Source organism: Coptis chinensis, chromosome 7, assembly GCF_015680905.1.
Source record: "Coptis chinensis isolate HL-2020 chromosome 7, ASM1568090v1, whole genome shotgun sequence".
NCBI classification, from domain to species: domain Eukaryota; kingdom Viridiplantae; phylum Streptophyta; class Magnoliopsida; order Ranunculales; family Ranunculaceae; genus Coptis; species Coptis chinensis.
Window position 1 is genome coordinate 56,722,886 of NC_141462.1, and position 13,672 is coordinate 56,736,557.

At 38.2% G+C, this 13,672-nt stretch overlaps 2 protein-coding genes across 3 annotated transcripts; one reads left to right on the forward strand and one right to left on the reverse strand.

Annotated features, from left to right (window-relative positions):
* Positions 1-289: 289 nt before the first annotated feature.
* Positions 290-1,897, reverse strand: LOC147488092 (hypersensitive-induced response protein-like protein 1). 2 transcript variants are annotated; one of them, XM_086570916.1, is made up of 3 exons: positions 1,559-1,891; positions 1,224-1,388; positions 290-842 (listed from the first exon to the last, which is right to left on the reverse strand). In XM_086570916.1, exons 2-3 carry the CDS (start codon positions 1,240-1,242, stop codon positions 451-453), a joined length of 411 nt encoding a protein of 136 aa, XP_086427042.1. In that variant the 5' UTR covers positions 1,243-1,388; positions 1,559-1,891; the 3' UTR covers positions 290-450. The 2 variants fall into 2 exon arrangements, 1 of the variants encoding a protein (XP_086427042.1); XR_015201143.1 differs by lacking the exon at positions 1,224-1,388 and having other exon boundaries at positions 1,559-1,897.
* A 1,497-nt stretch (positions 1,898-3,394) lies between these two features.
* Positions 3,395-6,011, forward strand: LOC147488093 (uncharacterized). Its single transcript, XM_086571560.1, has 2 exons — positions 3,395-5,633; positions 5,949-6,011. Exon 1 carries the CDS (start codon positions 3,670-3,672, stop codon positions 4,528-4,530), a length of 861 nt encoding a protein of 286 aa, XP_086427686.1. The 5' UTR covers positions 3,395-3,669; the 3' UTR covers positions 4,531-5,633; positions 5,949-6,011.
* Positions 6,012-13,672: the final 7,661 nt, after the last annotated feature.

Here is a 13,672-nt window from a genome sequence, read left to right on the forward strand (position 1 = left end):
GGGGTCGCGCGTTGAGGTAGTGCCGCAGGCACGTCGACCGCCTCGCGGGCCGTAGGCACGGGCATACCCTAGTAGTAAATGAACTTGCAGACGTAAAAATCACAGTTGTTTGCAATGCACATGCCAACAACACAAATGCACCTTGGAAACCTCGTAGTCATCTCCTCAAAACTCCAACGCAGACGCCCATGTCCATTACCCAAACCCAATCAAGTGGATACACAATTACACATCTAGCTCTACTCTTAAAATTCCAGATTCTTCATGGAATTGAAACCATGCAACAGTCTTGTCCACACAAAAATTAATCATTAGACAGTTACACATATGTCCACTTCTTTCTTTCTTATAACTGTACCTGTTTCTACCATTCTACTTACAAGAGGATTCATCGTATTTCATAACTATATCATTCAGATGTGAGCAGAAAACTAGAAAGGAAAAAACCATTCAATTTGAAAGCCATACAGTATCTATACCATAGTGGTCATTGGTGGTGTACGTTTGCCCGAGAGACACGCCATTTCTAATCTGTGTGGCAATGTCCTTAACCACACCAGGATCATGTGGTATGAACACCGAAGTGGACTTTGAACCTTCCCCAAGCTCCTTCATTGTGTCAAAGTACTGGGTCATCAACACCATATCCATGACTTCCTTGGATGATGTTCTTGGGACACTCGAAGAGAAGTCATGCAAACTGTCCCCCAGTCCGTCCACGATAGCCTGGCGAATACCAACCCCAGTTAGGTATCTGGACTCTGCCTCTCCCTCAGCCCGCTTGATATGCAATATCTTCTCTGCTTCGGCCTTATCATTTGCAGCCTCACAAAGTCTACCAGCTGTGACAGTTACAAGATTAGTTGGAAAAACCTTTCACTTCTAATTCATTGGAGATTATAATAAATCTAGAAATGGAATCTCTCCTAAGACTCCTTTTTCGAGTACCCAGAGATAAATTTTCAATCTTCTCCACATTTCACACGACATAAATACATTTAATTGATCACATTATCATTTCTTTTTTGTTCATATAAAAATCACAACAAAACTAAATATAAATGATAATCGTGAACTGGCATAAATAGTATTTCATCTTTCATATTTAAAGTTTCCTTTAACATAACAGTTTTCTGATAAGTGAAAGGAAACTTTAATTAAGAGGATATAATAGAATAAGAAGAAGAACTTGGCAATGCTATAAACTGAGCAACGAAGCCTACCTGCATTAATCTCACTCATTGGTCTCTTCACATGTGAATCTGGCTCAATATCCACAATGAGAGTCTCGAGTCTCGACTATCTCATAACCATATACAGACATGATTTGCAATATCGACAAAGTCCGAATTTTCTTTCTTAATATAAGTTCAGACTTGAAAGGCATGCTGAACAAATTGTTTGGTGGTTAGATAACTACAAAATCTTGCTACATTTCCATCCTATATTATCTTTTCATTTAAAAAAAAAACTTTTATTGAAAGCCAATCTATTTTTTGATCAGTAATAAAATACATTCTATCAGTACAGAAGAATAAGGAAACAAATAAGACATTACCTTCTCAAGATCGCGTTCGACAGCTTTTCCTATATCACTCTTCTGCTCAAAGGTTGAATCCAGGTCTAACTTTGGTACAGTTGCCCTGATAACTGAAGGCAACAGTCCGAGTCTTCCATCAATAGTTTGCCACCATATATTTCTCAATTAGTATTGGTTTTAAAATCTTGAAGATGCTTGTAATTTTTTATACGATCAAATATAAAAATATATATATGTATGTGAGCGAGTAAGATCAGGAATTGGGTTTCTTGATTTGAAGTTTACAGGCTTATTTTTCACATGGTGTAATAACTCCGTTGGTAGGGCAACAATTATGTCTAAAATTGACAGGTGTCTGGTAAACTCTCGGTGGTTGTCTTAGTTTGTGGCCACTGAAACTGAGTTCCTACCCCATGGTGTCTCGGATTTGTTGGAACCGTTATGGTTGCATCGAATGATTTACAAACCGTGAAAACCCATACGCAGTGGAATTAAGGGTGTTCACGATTTTGGTTAGAAATTCATACTTTTGATCAGTTGTGATAACTCTGAGAATTCAAGCTCTACGTATCAGCAACCTCTTGATCTTCTATTGTATTCTTATTTTTGGAATGGACATTGTGTGGGCAACGATCTACCAATCCCTTCTTCATCTCTTGGCCTCTCTCACTCACAAAGTTGGAACCGAATTTTGGATCTCACTTTTCTTGAGCAATCCTGAGTTTTTTCTTGATGTAAAAAAGGGCAAGAAGAATGGTTTCTTTTTATAGGCTACAACAAGGACCATGAGGAGAAATTAGGGTTGGGCTTCCTGACGGGCTTGGGTTTCCCATGTTCGCCCAGAAGACACGGCTCAAGTCCGTCAACAAATAGATTATTCTACTAAAGGCCATTGTTGCACTACCGTCATAATTTCAAATTACATGTATTATGTTTATGGGCTCCATATTATATGCTCGTTGATCTCCCCATGTTAAGATATCGAATGCCCGTTGATTAAGTCAAGTTACTGACAACTACATTAATCAACTTCTTATGTCCTTGAGTAGTACCACTCAACCTCATTGTCATGTCGGATTAAATCCACCTGCAGGGTTTACATGACAATCTTTATGAGCTCTTAAAGGGGGACATCATCAACCCGACTTCTTGCGGGACACGGATTTCCTCTATAATCAACAGCACACCTTATATACAATGTCATTACCCAATCCATCGAGTTTGTTGATTCACAAATAAATCTCACTTATTGATGATTTAAAGCAATGTATAATGCACGTAAGTGCCCGTTATTATATCCGGATTAAGACGACAAACATCCATAATAACAGAGGTGTTTGTTCTCTTATATAGTCAGTATAAAAATAAACAATCTTACTTGGTCCTGTTCAATACACACAAAGTGTACTAGTGTAATCCTATAGTCAAGATAGACTAATACCAGATTATACTACAACCATACCAATGGTTTGTCCAAATTCATCTAGATTGTGAACGTTTACTTATACTTTATAAGATACTGATGATATGATCTTTTGTGTGTCACCACACACTATATCATCTACAACATAAAGTATTAGACACATACATATAACTAATAACATATATAATATACATAACATTTGCTCATATGATTTTCATTTAAAATATAAAGAATTAGAGTTAATATAAAAGTAATGCTTTTAGTATATAACCCTATCAGGATTGTAGTCCTATTCTTCTTCAGTGCTTTGACTTCAAACGGAAGGCTAGCCTTATCAGATTTTTTAACTCTTGGGGTGCTTCATCATAAGTCCAAGGATATCCTACATGAAGTTTGCAATAAGCAAGTCATAGCGAATCTTATGTATATTCTTCTCCAGAAATTGAAGATTCTAAAATTAAAGCTTAGACTGGTCAAAGCTTTATTTCACTCTTCACTCTAAAGTCATGGAGGCCCAGGAGTTGCTTTTCAAACTCCAATTTATGATTTAAGCTGATCCTTTTAATGTGGAGCTTGCTATAAGGGAGAAAATTGCTATGATTAACTATGGACTGATCCTTATCTTTCCTTTGTAGCTTAAACCTTCCTTTTATAGTACAGTATTTCAGAAACAAGACGGTAAAGGAACAAGCTTTTGTTCTAGAGCATGGAAGGAAATTCTCATTCTGCTTTGTCATGGAGTTCTCTATTTCAGAGAAAATTTTGTCTTCAAAGCTTCACGCCTTCATATACTGATGGGGTTGCTTTGGCTCCACAAGATATCATAGATGAAAGTATTGAAGAGTGGAAGGATGTCCTTGTAGGCTATTTCATGGAGAAACGCCTAGCTTTTCCTTATGTGAAAAGTTTTCTTCAAAAAGTCTGGAAACTTAAGGGTACTATGGATATCACTATTGACGGTGACCTGTTTTTCATTAACTTCTCAGTTGATGAAGACAAGCAAATGGTTCTTGAGGGTGATCCTCTTTTTATTGCAGGCAAGATATTTGTAATCAGGCCTTGGTCAGTAGAAGTCGAGGTCCTTCAAAACAAAACTCAGACAGTTCCAATATGGGTTAAGCTTCCGAACGTTCCTAAGGAACTCAGGACCTTGAATGGATTATCGTTCCTCGCTAACTTGGTGGGTGGACCTCCATGCATGGATGATGCCACTGCTAAGAAGGAAATACTTAGCTTTGCTAAGGTATGTGTAACCATCCCAAGCTCCGATCCTTTTAAGGATCCTAGTTCTGTACCAGTTGATGTTGATAACAGAGTTGTTAACGTTGGGCTGGAATACTCTTGGAAACCACCAGCATACTCTAAATGCAATATGTTTGGGCATATAACCAGTAAGTGTGATAATGAAGTGGTGAATGTGTGGGAACCTCGAGCAGAGAATAGTCTAAATGAGGCATTAGTTTCTACAGAAGTACTAGCACCTAATGTGAGGGTAGATACAAAAGCAATTGTCCAAGCGCAAGAAAATTCTCCAGCAGTGCCTATTCAAAATGCTAGTCATTTGTAAACCAATGATCAAAATTTGGTGGGGGCTGTTAGAACTCATGTGCAAGCTATTGAAGCTTCAGCGAGGAGAGTAACTGAGGGGTTTAGTACTCCTGTTGCTAATACTACGGCGACAAGACACTTTTATGATGGTAGGTCAGAGAGTGTTGCACCTGTTAATGTACAAGGATCAGGCCCTCAGTTGAGAACGAAGGGCCCTAGTGGTTCATCTCACCATATGACTAACAGTAATGGAGTTATTAACACTCCTTTCAGTGGTAATCAAACCTTGCAAGATCAATTAGGGGGTGAGTGGATTAGTGTAAGAAGAGGTGGTTCACAGAGTAATCAAGCTTCTGGAATGGGTGGAATTACTATTCCTTCACGTGTCACAAGGACTAACAACTTTCAATCACAACACAAAACTCCTACTGCTAACACATGTGGTACGAGAGTAGCAAACACTTCAGCTCTAGAAGCAGGGCAACTAGAAGAAAACACAAGTATCTAAAATTAATGTGAATAGTAGTGTGAACAGAGAGAATGAATCTCAGCATTTTGCTGTAGAGAAGAATACTTTTGAGTTGCTAGCAAGATGAAGAAATTTTAAATTTGGACTCGAATGTCCAAATGGAGACAGAAACTCAATCAATGGTAGCTTTTTTAGCGTCCCAGCAACAGGTTGAAGCTGAAGTCCTTCAAGTGATGACATTTTTGGAAGGTAGCTGGAAAGAGGATAAAAAAGGAGTGCTGTATTGGGCGCCACTCATATTAGATCGGGCAGCCTCCGCCCAAGCCCAAACAACAAAGCCCAAACAATAAAGCCCAATACACCCCCCCCACCAAATCGAAACCGGCAACAACCTACCATTACCGGTCGTCTCTTTCGCCCAAACCCTTCGAAACCCTAACCCCAAATTCGAATTTCAAATCTCCAACAAATCTCCAACAATTCGAGTGCCCGATTCGAGTTTCTCCAACAAATCTCTAACAATTCGAATTAAGAACGGTTGTTGTTTTGGCCAAAACAACAAATCTCCAACAACTCGAGTTTGCAAAGTCTTCGACTGGGTTTGTTTGGAATATTTCAGCAGCAGTGAGGATTGCTATGGGCACCTGAGAACGGTACATCTTGCAATAATATGAACCCTATTAGGTTATGTTAGTGTGAATATATATCAATAATATGAACCCTACTATTAGGTTATGTTAGTGTGAATATATATCTCAATTATACTGTATCTGAATGTAAATTTATTTGTCTAAGATACTAAGCTACCGACCATAATGTTGGATTAAATCTTGTTCTAAGAACATCTGCCGGTTTGATTTAGTCATAGTCTTGATGTGCCCAACTCATGTCACAATAATGTTAACTCTTATTGCCTGAAAGTAGCTAGAGTTTATACTAATATAGTAATACACTCATTTTATTTTCAGTTTACCTACTTGAGTGTTGATTATAATTGAAGAATTGATAGAGACGAACTACCAAACATCTGCATGGGAGGAATCGCCTTTGTGCCCATCTACGAGGTACTTGTTGAATTTCTCAAAAAGCATTGTGTGCCCAACTATGGACTTGAGTGTCGTAATTTTTCTTTATTATACGCTTCAATTATATGAAACCATCCGTGTTTAGTATCGGTACAACGCAACTAATTGTCGCTGCAAAATGAAGATAAAGTTTGTTTATGGAGTAAAACTATAAGGAAGAAAATGTAAGAAGAGATAACAGAAAAATTCAATAGTTAGTTAAACCGGTATTATAGCATGACATGTTCACTTATAGGATCTTTGTGTGTCTTTTATCGATTGTGTGTATTCTAGGCTTCCATGTTTGTTGATATGTATTTGGGTTTCCTCGAATTTCCAAATATTGTTTGACACGGCAAGTCGGCAACAAAGGTGGACCGAATAAGTTACGTTCTTTTAGTTGAACGATTTGGCCATTGGTGTAGGTGCATGTCATGCTAGTTCCATCTGCATTCGAATGTGGATTAATGGCTTGAGTCATTGTTGTTTCATTATTGTTTACCTTGGAATAAAACCTTGTTATATTGATTACTTGATGATTAATGGTGGAGAGCTAGAGATATTCAGATTCTTTGAAGTTATCTCGTGTTTTGTTAATGAGGAGTTAGTTGGGTATTATGTTTAGGGCGCCATTGCTCTCTTTCTACTTGGTTGGTCGATAGCTAAGACAGATTATCAGTGGCTAGGAGGTTTTTCCTCATCAGCCCGTCTCTAATTACTTTCACCATTTTGCTAGTGTAGTAAAAACCGCAGTGTCGGTGGCTAGAAGGTTCTTGCTCTTCGAAAGCTCCTTCTCTTATTTACTTATTTCTATCGATAAGAGCCCAAAAACTGTAGTTTTAACCCCTTAATAATCATAATGTTAGACCAATTATGTGAATAATAAGTAAGAGTTAATACTGATTACGTGTTTTTATGCATTTCAGTTTCAAAGTCCATTACGCGCGAGAAATGTGCCACTTTTAGCGAGATAAAGGAGCAAAAGTCAGTGAGAACTTCCGGGCGTCGTATCTTTGGACTCGGACCTGAATTGGGCCTACCTTATGTCAAAACGACCGACTCGGAAAGAGCTTTCCAATGGTCTAAGCCTTGACCCAATCAGAGGAGCATAAGTGGACGAAAAGTCTGTTGAAGTCAACTGCAGCTGAAGAGGCCATTTTGGACTAAAGAAATTGGGTTTTGGGCCCGATTTTCCGGCCCAAAACATGACTCCAAGCCCATGCACGATTTTTGGATCTGGAAGTATAAAAACAAAAGCTTGACTCTTTGTTAATGGCAGTTAGGTTAGGAAGCTAATGTTAATGGAGTTTAGGGTTAGAAAAAGATAGATCTAGATTAGTTTTTAGATCTAGATCTAGTTTTTACATTCATTCCATTAATTAGTTTCATTCTTTGTTTTAGATTAGTTATTTAAATCATTGAATATCATTCATTAGATAAATAAAATAGTTGTTATTCATTCAATCATGACTTGTTCTTATTGTTTTATTAGATCAATAAAGTTAATTATCTTTATTCACAATCTTAGTTTTAAATTCAGTTTAATTTAATTATGTCTTATTGTTATTATTGTTCTTGTGTTGAGAATGGTAGTATAGAAATTTCACACCAAACACATCACTCTCACCATTGTTCCTTGTGTTGGATCAATTGAATTCTATTTAAGTCTTGAAGGTTTAAGAGTGGAACGAATTCCTTACTCATTATATTGCATGAATATGTTTTGAGAGTAAGAAGAATTGAAACGCAAGAACGGTAGGATTACGTATTAGTGTTCTTGTAGCATTAATATTTAGGGTTCTATTATTTTACGGTTATCAAATGGCTTAATCTCGTTCAAGACAAGAATTCAATTGCTTGAATCCAAGGGGCAATCCCCCATTTTCTACCCACCCACCCTTTTAATTTTTCATTCTTATTTCTTGATTTTCGGAATTGTTCACTGTTTCAGGCATAGGGGCTGCGGATTCACTGAGAAAAACACTGCGGTGAAGGTATTTCTAAATTTTCGAAAATTCTGAAAATATTCATACATAATATTTAATGTGTTGTTGATTTACTAGAATATTTTCAGATTTTTCAGAGTTGGTTTACCTTGTAAAACAAATACGATCTTTACAGTGCTGCATTTCAGTTTTCACACCGTATGTTCTTGAAAAACAGACGAATAAGGTTACTTAGGGAGTTCTAAAAATTCTATAATTTTTACAGGAGTATCTATCCTAATCCAGAAGTTTGTAGTAAAAATTTGATGAGTTTTTGATTTGTTTTGACCTCCTAAATAGTAGAGTGTTTCCAGTGTGTTTCTGCAGTGTTGCAAACACTTAATATCTTGAACACCATCCAATAAGGAGAGGTTGTAGACATCCAATTGCTCTAAATTTTTTACAGGAATAACTAGAATCTGTCAGGAGTCTCCAGTAAAAAAATTTGGAAATTTTTGGATTTGTTTTGATGGGTTAACCATTCGGTTGTTTGTATTGTGTCCGAAAACGGTTTCGCAAACTTTGGAGGGCTGTAGAGGGACTTTCACTGCTCCGATCGATCTGAAATTTTACAGGCTACTTGATAGACGTCTTAGCAAATTACTGTAAAATTTCAGATTTTTTGAAGTACGATAAAAGGCCTAAAACTTGAAAACCCTGGAGCGCGCCCGCGCCCATGTTGAGCGCGACCCGCCCTTATTCATCTGTAATTTCAACTTACCTTGAGCGCCCGCGCCCAACCCGCGCCCAACAAGGAAAAATTCATCCGAACAGCCCAATTTTCATAGGTAAATGCATATTTTTATTCCTTAAAGTTATTAAGTGTTTCTAACTTGTTAAATACACTTAAATCGCGATATCAAGACGCTTATTCAAACGCTGCGTAGCAAGGAGGCATTCAGTACTCCTTCTTCCACTCCTCGCCTCTTACGTGAGGAGTTTTAATTCTAGTATAATCAGGCTTGTTTTTCATAGAAATAAATACAACACGCCTATCTAGAATTTCACACACTACACTTGCATCAATGGCTAAAGAACAAGAGACTCCTCTCTCTCGATTTTTATAAAGCCCTAAACGATGGCCCTAAGTCGTGCATCGTTCTTGCAAACCTAGTGGGGATTTTCGAATCCCCCTAATATATTTAACTTGTTACCGGTTTTCATGGTTTAGACCACGAGAAGCCTTACCAGCATTATCATCGTAGGATAGACCAAGTTCTCACTACATTCCATCATCCTAGTGTAAGTCCGATCAAGTTAAACTTAGGGTGTTTCCTTTCACCCTTAAGACAAAGGCTCTTGGTTAACTGCCCAAACGCCAAACTCTGTGGACTCATGGGCTCAACTTGTTCAATTGTTCATGGAACAATTTTACCCACCATCAAGACAGGATGAAATGCTTCACAAAATTCATTTCTTCACCATAATCCTCATGAATCCTTTTGGAGGCACGGAATCGTTTCATCGATCTTCTCATTGAATGCCCAGCATCATAATCTTGCGAAAAGACACGCTTTTGTTCGTTTGCTTTCTTCAAGGGGCTTTCACATTATCATAAGGAGGTTCTAGATATCATGTCCGGGGTAGTTTTCTTAGTAAAGGAGCCTTGGAGGCTTATACATTCTTAGAAGATCAATCTAAGAGGAACAACAATTGGGGAGGTAACGATTCCTCCCGCTCCTCTCCTTCTTCCTCGAGGTTAAACATGATCTCGAGCTTAAAACTCTTATCGATGCCCTCACTAAAAGGTAGATGCCATCTCGTTCAACAACAACCCACTCGGTCATGAACATTAACTCTACTTTCGTTGTAATGTCTGTTTGTAGTCTTGAGCATTCCGACTTCTATTGTCCTCTTGTCTATGCACAAACACCACCACAACCATCACACTTCAACCCGGTTAACTCAACATCAAGGACAAGGGAACTTAGGTGACCAGAATAGAGGTTTAGTACCCATAACCCAGAACTATCAACATCAAGATATGAACGCTCAACAAGCTTTAATTCCAATACAACCATCTACAGACAAAGTAGTAGTGACCTTGTTGGAGAAACAAAATCAAAATATGCAACAAAACTCCAACTTGATGAAAGATCAGCATGATCAAAACTCTAATATGATGAAACAAACGATGCAAATGATGCAGTCTTTGTGCCAAAAGGTTATTGACATGTCTTCTAACCAAAATAATAACCAAACCGGCGTGTTTCCAAGTCAAGCAATGCCTAATCCTAAGTCAACAAACACCGCCGAAATAAAAAGTATTGATGTAATGGTAATATAAACCAAAGGGACCTCTGGTGATCACTACCCCCGTTCGAGGTAGTAGTTGATAACCAAGTGACTATGCCTAAAGATTACCCACAAAAACTAAAAATGAAACCATACCACATACTATAATAGAAACCAAGACCCTACAACCGTAGAAGTACCCGTTAAACCACAACCAAAAAGGGAAAACATTACAAGATCCAATAATAGAAAGTGAAGACCACACCTGTAGAGGTTCCAATATGGATACCTAGATGGAAAAGCGGATAGAGATAAAGCAAAGCCTAATAATACTTTTATCCCTTACATTAAAAAATAGCGATAAAGCACCATATCCCCAAAGACTAGTTGTGTTTAAAAAATGGCGAAATTTTGATGAGATTAGGGAAGTGTTTAAAAATTTGACTATAAACCTACCTTTTCTAGAAGCTATAAAAGTCTACCGACACGCTAAGTTTCTAAAAAGAGTTGTGCACCAAGAAGAGGAAAACCAACATACCCCACGAAGCATTCTTAACTGAACAATATCCCTCTTTATCCGAACATAACGGAATTGTTAAGTACAAGGACCACGGTCGATCCTCTTGTATAATGCACCTTAGGTGATACCTTCATAACAACCTTGCGTTATTAGACACGGGGCGAGTGTTAACTTACTCCCTTATTATTTATATAAACAACTAGGTCTAACAAAACTTCAACCAACTAAAATGACTTTGCGGTTAGCCCGATCGTTCTATTAAGTATCCCAAGGGTGTAGTTGAAAATATTCTCGTTAAAGTTCGGGATTTTTTACTATCCAAACAGACTTTGTTATTCTTGACACGAAGTTGCTCTCATGATTCCATTCCCATCATCTTAGAATGCCCTTTCTTCGCAACCTTGATGCCCAAATCAATTGTCGGGATGGCTCAATGACTCTTTCTTTTGGAAATCTTTACGTAGAAGTTAACATGTTTAGACAAAAACAAGGACAACTAGGTTTGCCTGTAGAAAGGGAAGTGAAGTCCATTGAGAGTGTTGTACCTTACATTAGTCGCGGCCGACACTTTAGTCCCCACACTAGTAGATACCCTCTTATGGAAGAAGACAAGGATCCGCGATTTCTACTCCCTAGGCGTAGATAACATCAAGGAGGATTTCCTTCACTCTTTTGCAACCCTTCTTTGCCTCGAAGTTCTCTCCCTATTGACATCCATTCATCTCTTGGCCATGGCGGAAGAAGAATTTTTGCCCTTTATCCCATGATTCTTCTTACCCACCTATTGAGGAATGTCTTGCATATCTCAAGGCCTCGATGATATAGACTTAAGAACACTAGTTGAACACCATTCACCCACCTCACATCCTCATGTCACTCATTCACCTTCCATCACGCGAATGTTCCCGCCCTCTACCTTTTCAAAGAACCATTAAGTTTGTACTTGACCTTGGCGTTTCTCCTATGCTTCATAACTATCTAAAACCAACTAGTGAAGAAGTAACACCCAAGGACAAGCCACCGGACACTTTTTCATTTTTTCCATTTTTCCTTCTCACAATTATCCACATCCTCACGATCTTCCACAACCATCAATTTTCTCATGTTCATTTACTTGGCATTCCCTTCGTAGGAGGACAAAGAAGAAACTGTATGCTCGATTAGGTTTTAGATCTATAAGGCTTTACTCTCATTCCACTAAGCTACATCATAGGAAATCTTGGTGCTTAATTCTGTTTGATGGTGCTTTCCATGTTAATTATTTGTGGAAAGACCCACAACTTTTTAGATTATTGATATATGGGGAACTGCATGTAAATACATATATATCACTTTAAGTCTAGGGAATCTGACTTTAAAAAGACCCGTTTTTAAAACAAATTTTTACAAACCTGTTTTCAAAAATTTGTTTGGGGGTGGGGTGTTTGGTTTTTCCATTCTTGATCACTCAAATTCCTATTCTTACCCCCACCTCACTCCCTTTAAGAGTAGCTAGATTTCTTCTTGTTTATTGTTTTGATGTTGTTTTTTATTATTTTTAGTATATAGGATGTTACGTTGTTAAATTCCGTAGTTAACTTTGAATTTGGTAGTTAAATGTTGTTTGAATTTCAATTTTAATATAATGTGGTTCTTTTCAAATTGTGCATGGATTTTATTGTTAATCCCACCTTCCCGGAATTGTTTGGGGTGATATTATTTATTATATCATGATTTGTAGAAGTAGTCATTTTTAAGTACCAATACCCACCCTTGGTTGTTTCATCCTCCGGTTGCCCATTTCAGCTCGGGACAAATTCGAGAAAATACACCGAATAGCGCCAAGTAAGCGCGACCAGCTCAAACATAAATCGAAAAATATCAATCCGGCGCCTTTTCAGTAGAGCGACCGGCCAAACATCAAACAATCGGAAAAATTCACTGAAAAATTCCACTGCTTTCTGTAATTCAAAAAACTAAAGAGCGCGACTTCGCTCTATCTGAAGCGCCAGCTTCTCCGATAAGCATGCGAAATTTTGATTTTCTGAGTTTTCTTCCAGGTTTTCGCAGCTGTTCTACAGAGTAGTTTTGAGATGACATCTCCTACATTGATACCGGAACAATCTTTCGAAGATTTGTTTCAAAGCACTACTTATGGTGCTTGGTTTCGCGAGGTGATCACACACGTAGGCTGGGAACCGCTTATGGTTCTTGCTAGCATTTGTTCTTGGACTTGCCATGCCCGCTGAAATACATTACCCATGATGCTATTGGGTAGATAATATGCATGTCTACATTTATGACTTTTTGCATGAGGCTTATGGGTCCGACAATTTCCGTGTAGAGGACCAAGGGACATATAATGTAGCCCTTGGTAACTTGTCCCTTAATGTGATCTGGTAATGTTCTTTATCATGCTAAACATATTAGGGGAGTGACATTTTTCTTCCGCGAATAATGCCACTTGCGATGTTTTCCTTGCTTTAGCCGAGGAACGCTGCTATATGACCTTCCTAAGACCTTAATGTCTAGTTTAGCACGAGCCCATAGCATGAGGCATAAGTATCTTCTTATGCCTATATTAGTTTGCCGTATTATACTATGTTTCTTCCCTCGTGTTTTTGTGCCCGTTTCACGGATTTGGGTTAGGGCTTCGACATTGTGAGACCCACCAATTCTATTATTCGACCTTTCCGTAAATGACTTGGCAAGGGTGGAGGATACAACCTCATCGGGTTGCACCTTACACCCCATCCGACCAAGTGGCTTAATAGGTTAGCAATCATAGATGATAAATGGCGTGAAGCATGGCAAATTATCATGGCATGGCAGGGGCCAAGGAACCTCACTTCTTTATAGAAGAGGAGGATGACGAATGCTTATTTTGGAGTGGAGGTAAGTTTTTAGTT

Coding starts and splice junctions, on each gene's coding strand:
- LOC147488093 (XM_086571560.1), top strand. CDS start 3,670: ATGGAAGGAAATTCTCATTCTGCTTTGTCATGGAGTTCTCTATTTCAG.